Here is a 7,589-nt window from a genome sequence, read left to right on the forward strand (position 1 = left end):
TAGGTTTATGCCTATTTTTTCACATCTTCATGCATGGACACCACAATGATTTCCCTTGTGTGGAATATTTTTCCTTGTAATAATGTATGGTTTTCTAAAAATGAGAACTGCTGCGTCTGTGTGCAGATGAGAGAAGCAAAGTGTGTGTGCGTTGTGCACACTGACTTTAGACTAGGTTTTTCCTGGTTTGTGGCGGAATTGTTTTCTGGAACTGGAAAATAGCACCAGGGAATGTTTGGGGACACGCCTCCTCTTTTCGCCCCCGGGAGCGCAAGTTCATTCCCTAATTTACTGGCGTCATCTGTGGAGGGAAAAGTCTGCTGTGTGTCGGGTGCAAAATAGGAATGATACCTGCGTCGGTGTACAAAGTCAATTGCGCTGGGTGCAAGATAGGGCCCTATGATTTTATTGGTGTTTTTGTTAAACAAACTTTTGCCATTACAAGAATGAAATCCCTTGTTTTTTTAATCATTACAATAATACCAGCATCATGTAGTGCAAATGTTTAAATGTAATGGATGTATAGCACAGGCTTTCGGAATTGACAAATCTGCAGCCGATCGTTCACATCTGGCATAAGGTCACAACTTAACACAGTAACCAGTTAAACCATAACATCGCCTTCCTGAACCTGGAGAGCACAACACCGGTTAGACTCACCACTGTCACACATTCTGCTCAAGTCGTGCTTTCAAAGTTGGTTCCGATCGATCAGCTTGATCATCTACATTTTCAGCATTATCTGTTATTTTATTATTGCAATAAATATAAATTTGGTTTTCCATGCTTTATTTGTGTTCATAATGATAATGATTAAACTAACCATAAATCATTAAAAACTCACATCAAGAATAAACACATCAATAAGTGTACATTATTGTATGTATTGTATTTATTTTTAATACTTTTAACTGTCCTGTCCATGCACCTTTTAAGACGATGATGTGCGTTTAGTGCCATCACCCGGCCATTATAATGAGTTGAATTCATAAAAGACCATGGCTATTTCTAATGACTTTTGCCTCTGTAAAATTAGGTAGGCCTTATTGGCAACAGCTAGGTAACAACGTTGATAGCTATTCATCAAGTAAGGAATAACTGACGACAGGTCGTTGAATTATTAGAAAATAATCCACACTGAGGTGGTAATGCGGAAATGGTGCAAAGCAGAGTTACACCTCGGGTGTGCATTATTTTCTAATAATTCAACGGCCCAGAGTCAATTATCCCGCTTATACTGCGGTTACCGCACCTCAAAACATTGTTCAGATGATGTATTTCAAGATGTTTGTCAGGTTTTTGTCCATAAAACACTCTTGTGTGTGGGACTACTTTATACCGCATCAAATCCCAAGCCTCCGATTCTACTTTCAAAACGCCATTTTAGAGTAGTGACAGATGCTTGAGCCATTGATAGCAGACCAATGCAGTTATTAAGAGAGAGAAAGAGAAAGAGAGAGAGAGAGAGAGAGAGAGAGAGATTACTCGTGTGTGAATTACCCGAGTCTCAGCTGTGTTCTGCAACAGTGTCTCTGAGGGCCCGTCCACACGGAGACGCGTTTCGCTGTATACGTATACATTTTTTATCGTATAGGTGTTTCGTCCACACGGATCCGGCGTTTTGGGAGACTGAAACCGCTATTTTTTGAAACCGGGTCCCAAATAAATCTGAAAACGACACCCTTGCGGTTTCGTGTGTACAGCCAATCCGTATATTTTGTGAAACGATGATGTCATCACATCACGTGTCGTCTGTGTCACGAGTAACAGCAACAACAATAATGGCGGACTTATATGATTGTATTCGTGCTAAGCCTACTAGCTTTATTACAGCAAAATCTATTGCTTCTCTGCAACTGTGGTGAGCAAAAAGCGATAATCTTTGTCTTCTTCTTCTTGGTTCGTATACAGCGCGCAAGGTTCTGCGCATGCTCAAAGTCTTCTTCTCCGTGTATAGTGTATCTCTGTGGCAGAATTACAGCGCCCCATACTGGTCTGGCATATATACTACACCGGTTTCAGTCGGTTTCAGTGGTTTCGTGTGTACGCAGATATTTCTTGAGACGACGCCGTGTTTACGGAATTTTTTTTTAGAACGAGAAGAAAAAAAAATCGGATCGGGAACGCACCGGCTTCGTGTGGACGTGGCCTAAAAAGTATGTTTATCTGCTTCAAGAACAGCACCGTTATTACCTCGCTAGTGAGAAATTTCATGTAGCTTTTAAGTTGTTAAACTATTTCACTGATAAGAGCAGCTGACAACACTTTTTTTTCGTATATGTGTGTGCGTTTGAGCAGGAGAGAGAGAGTATGTGCCTTTCATTCATAAAACGTAATTTCTGTGGCAAAAAAAAAACATGGAAATAGTTTGTCATTTTTATCCTATTGTTTACTATATTTATTTGATTGGTCAGTGTTGTTGTGGGTTTTGGTTCTTTTGCTGTTGTAGTCTGTAAGGACCTTTGAAATAACTGGAATCGTTTGGCGGAGTGATATGGAACTGTAATGCGGGCTAAACCTGCCTGGAACTACTTTAGCCGTAGTTTCCCTGAAAATAATTGCACACCTTAAAACGTTCATCATCCAATCAGAATCAAGCATTCAACAGCCTAGTAGTATAAGTCAATGTAATGTTATCGCTAAATTGGACTAATTAGGACAGTCATGCTAAAAGCACAGTGGATTTTAAGGCTTTGCATTGGGGGAAAATAATTAAGTGTGTAATAACGACTGCAAATCTTGTATTATTCCAGACAATGTTTTGATGTAAAGTAAATGGAATAAAGGAGTCAGAGTCGACTCCGAAAAACCTGGAATTGAACACCACCAGAGAATGGCTGCGTGTGTTCTCCAATAATGGAACATGTAATCTCAGACAAATCACTAAACTGTTCTAATTAAATTTGTGAATAGCCTAGGACCATGAATCAATCCTCACCTTAGTGTGTTGAAGTGTTTTCTCTCCTTTAATGTTTTCTTTGTGTTTAGGTTTCTCTTTTAAGGACTTCAGTTCCTCCTAAAATTTAAAGTGAAAATCTAAGACACCAGAGATTTCTGTAAAATGCTCATGTATGTAGTAACACAAGCTTTAATCCTCAGAAATAAATCTGTCTTACCTTATATGATGGACCAATTTCACTGATGGGTCTGAAAGTGTGATTGGCGTGTTTCTGTGAGTCTCTGCACACTACACACACAGGCTGATTGTCCTCCAGACAGAAGAGTTTGAGTTTCTCACTGTGTAAACTGCAGATCTCCTCAGATCCTGATGAACGACTCTTATCTCTCTCCTTCAGGAACGACTCACACAAGTTATTTAATGCCATATTAAGAGGAAGAATCTCTCTTGAGGATCTCCTCCTGCAGACTGGACACTCCCGAGTTTTTTCGCTTCTCCAGAACTGTTGAAGACACTCTTTACAGAAACTGTGACTACACGACAGAAGAACAGGAGACTTGAAGATTTCACAGCAGAGAGGACAAGAAAGCTCTTCTGGAAATACATGTCGTGAAGCCATTTTCACCGTCTGAACTCTAGACTTTACTTTCACTTTCTGAACGATCGCTTCAAAAACGAACAACCACGAGAATCACAAAGATCTGCTGTCTGTTCAGAAACAATCTTTGTTCTTCATTGATCGCTGATTCCCTTTTGCTTTTCATCTCTCAAGAGAGAAATTTTACGTAGATAGTCACGACAAAAAAAAAAAAAGGTCTCTTCCTGGTAAATGTAGTAAAATGGACGGGTGCAGTTTCTGATCACGCATGAGTGTGTGGTGCAGTTATGACGTCAGTTTGTAGCATCTCACGTTTCCTCAACAAGAAGCCAATAGGATTTTTCCAAAGGGTTTTGGATTATCGCAAAAAAAAAAAAAAGTTAGTGATACTAACACGTTTTATAAAACATGAACACTCTTTCAGTTTTTATCTAAAAATATTTTCCCAGAAAGTTTGAGTTACGGCATATATATATAGGCAAGCATCATGGAAGCAAATGATGAAAATGTTAGGGGAAAATAAATGGTGGTTGATTATTAGTCAGTACGGAAGAGGATTAGGGCCAGGCAATAATAAAAAAATAAAACCATCTCGAGATTAAAGTCATTATAATGCGAGATTAAACTCGTTAAATTTCGAGAAAAAAAGTCGAAATACAATCTTGAGAATAAACTAATTAAATATCGAGAATAAAGTCGTTGTGTTGCGAGAAAAAACTCGTTAAATTTCGAGAAAAAAGTCGAAATACAATCTTGAGAATAAACTCATTAAATATCGAGAATAAAGTCGCTGTGTTTCGAGAAAAAACTCGTTAAATTTCGAGAAAAAAGTCGAAATACAATCTTGAGAATAAACTCATTAAATATCGAGAATAAAGTCGTTGTGTTTCGAGAAAAAACTCGTTAAATTTCGAGAAAAAAGGTCGAAATGAAATGTAGAGAATAACGCATTCGATAAGTATTCATTGCATAGCCTACTGATATCAACCTCATCGAGGTTTCATGGTTTCCCAGGATACCATAAGACGCATTATTAATCGTTGTTGGTGTATGCCTCCATCCACATAATGTAACGACTGTAACCATCTATACAGCCATTAATGGCAATGCCGTACGATTTTTAATTTATCATAGCTGTCCATATGGCAGAGTGCATTTGGGCCAGTCTCCTTCGTCGAAATTCCACACCTTGAGGATCAACAAGTTTAATAATGCGTCTTATGGTATCCTGGGAAACCACGAAACCTCGTATTTCATGTTGGACAAAAGCGAGTACATCGCGCAAATTGGACTGATTTTTTCTTCTAAAAAGACCTAGCCGACCTAGACCTAAGAATGTTCTATTCTTTGTTACTGAAAGAAAGTCTAAAATATAGCTTGACTAAGTGATCCAACTCTGCCATGTCCTCTATCAGTAGGCTATGAACACTGATCGAATGCGTTATTCTCTACATTTCATTTCGACTTTTTTTCTCGAAACACGACGACTTTATTCTCGAAATTTAATGAGTTTATTCTCAAGACTGCATTTCGAGTTTTTTTTCTCGAAATTTAACGAGTTTTTTCTCGAAACACAACGACTTTATTCTCGAAATGTAATGAGTTTATTCTCAAGATTGTATTTCGACTTTTTTCTCGAAATTTAACGAGTTTTTTCTCGAAACAGAACGACTTTATTCTCGATATTTAATGAGTTTATTCTCAAGATTGTATTTCGACTTTTTTTCTCGAAATGTAACGAGTTTAATCTCGCATTATAATGACTTTAATCTCGAGATGGTTTTATTTTTTTTATTATTGCTTGGCCCTAATCCTCTTCCGTAAGTCAGTGCTAGGTTCGTCAGTTTTGGAATATAAAGAAATTAAAGTTTGTGTGAGTATTTGACTGACCAGAAGAGGGCAGCACAGACTGACATTTCACACAAAGTCAAACTACAGTTTTGTAAATGATATTCATTTGATCAAAATCTTTCAAATAACATGGAGATTAATTTGATGAAAAAACTTTCGAGAATACGAACTGGCTCATTCCTGAATCTTTTCAACTCTGTAACTTGGAAAACTGAATTGATTTTGTGTTGTAGTTTTCAGAAGTCTTTGCATTTTAGTGTATATCAGACTTCAAAAATCTGCTTCAACTTCATTAATTATTTAATGCACGTATTTAATGACAAGAAAATTAACTGGATGTTCATAAAGAGTTATAGTTAGTCTCAGTGAAACAGTTATCTTAAACGAGGACTTCAACCTGAAGAACCACTAAAAACAATATTCACCAATTAATAATACTGATCCTTACTGATGTTTGTGCTGTTGTTTTCCTGCCAAAAATGATGCCACTTCCTGCAGGATGATGTCATTACAAAACTGGATTTGTCTAAAGGGATTGAATGATGCAAAGTACATTAATTACCAGTTAAAATTATATTCCAAAAGAAAACATTTTTGTTTTAAAAAACAATGCAGATTTAGATGGACATATAGCCTTCTTTATGTTAGAAGTGCAGATAAAAATGTACATAAACTCAAAGTGAATTATTAAAAGCAGTAGCGGTTTTAGGCACGGGCGAACCCGTGATTTTGGGGGGGGCGGCACCGCCGGCACGAGCAGAAAAAATAAAATAAAATCTGCGCCGCGAAGCGGTTTTCTATTATCTATCATTTCATTGTGTGGGGAATTGCCAAATTTGCGCCCCCTGCTGCTGCAGGCGCCCCTGCTTGCTGAGAAGATGCCGTGCACAGAAGCTGTTTGTTTGAGAAGGGGAAAGGGGAGGGGGCGCGGAGGCGCGGGCGCGGATGACAGTTCACCTCTGGGTCTCTCCCAAATGGAACGGACAAGGGGGAGGGGGGGGGGGATCCATATAGTTATCGAAGTTATCAGTCACACCTCGACTTTCTTCCAGATAACGCACATTTCATTCATAATATTATAAATACGGGCCTCTATATTTCCTGCACATTTTTGTTTTTCTGAATGGTCTGAATGGCTAATAAAAATAGGTAATACAAAACGATTACTTGGTCACCAACACCAAGGTGAATTGGTTTAGTCTTGACTTCTGGTCGTGACTCGTCGTGAGTGACAGTTATGGGGAGATCAGTATGGCAAGCCGTTTTAGCTTAAATTGTACCCAGCGTTACTCGTTGTAATTACATTTTTACTAGTAAGAATTCAATTAGAGAGCTCTACAATTCAATTCTTACTAGTAGCAATTACAATTAGAGAGCTCTCCAATTCAATTATTACTAGTAAGAATTACAATTATAGAGCTCTCTAATTCAATTATTACTAGTAAGAATTACAATTACAGAGCTCTCTAATTCAATTCTTACTAGTAACAATTACAATTAGAGAGCTCTACAAATGAATTTTTACTAGTCGTATGTCTCCATTGACTTCCATTCATTTTTAATTACGGAGCTCTACAATTGAATTGTTACTAGTAAGAATTACAATTAGAGAGCTCTACAATTGAATTGTTACTAGTAAGAATTACAATTAGAGAGCTCTACATGCTACTAGTAAGAATTGAATTGAAGAGCTCTCTAATTGAATTCTTACTAGTAAAAATGCAATTACGACGAGTACCGCTGGGTACAATTTAAGCTAAAACGGCTTGCCATAGATCAGGGGATCTGTTGATTGTCGATGTCGAGGGCCAAATAAGAGATGGACAAGAAAGGTCAAAGCCATCAGGTTAGGGGTGTGCGATATGACGATTTTTTATCGTGGACGATTAAAATGTCTCCACGATCTGCTTTTGAAGAAATATCGTAGTATCGCGCATTCTCAGTTGCTGTCCTGGCGCCTCTGTCCCAACATACTGAACAACGGGACGTATATTCAGATCAAATGTTAACGCAGCGGAACGGGACTACAGTTCACAAAAGTTCATAATTTGCATGTGCTTTAATGCCTTGTCGGTTAAACATTTAATTCGCGTGCTGATGCGCTGTTCTAACGTGTGCGTTCCTCAGCGCGTACATGTGAAGCTCACATGCACTAAAAGCCTGTCTACCAGCGCCTGAATACTGGTAAGTTATCTTTCGAGTCTTATTGTGCTAATACTGTCAAATACACACAAGGTTTAC

At 38.1% G+C, this 7,589-nt stretch overlaps 1 protein-coding gene across 4 annotated transcripts in view; it reads right to left on the bottom strand.

The window, feature by feature from the left end:
• LOC309508907 (uncharacterized protein) overlaps window positions 1-3,712 on the bottom strand; it is a 108,282-nt gene extending 104,570 nt beyond the window's left edge. For 3 of the 4 annotated variants that reach the window (XR_014209738.1, XM_082183452.1, XM_082183453.1), the window contains exons 1-2: window positions 3,117-3,712; window positions 2,939-3,016 (exon numbers count right to left, since the gene is read on the bottom strand). Coding sequence is in view for 3 of the 4 variants with exons in the window: in XM_082183452.1 (XP_082039578.1) it covers window positions 2,939-3,016; window positions 3,117-3,518 (480 nt within the window). In the remaining variant the exon portion in view is untranslated. The remainder of the gene's footprint in view (window positions 1-2,938; window positions 3,017-3,116) is intronic. The other variant, XM_082183454.1, reaches the window with a different exon arrangement.
• Between the last annotated feature and the right edge of the window lie 3,877 nt (window positions 3,713-7,589).

The sequence above is a fragment of the Leuciscus leuciscus genome (genome assembly GCF_965113295.1).
Source record: "Leuciscus leuciscus genome assembly, chromosome: 11".
NCBI lineage: Eukaryota > Metazoa > Chordata > Actinopteri > Cypriniformes > Leuciscidae > Leuciscus > Leuciscus leuciscus.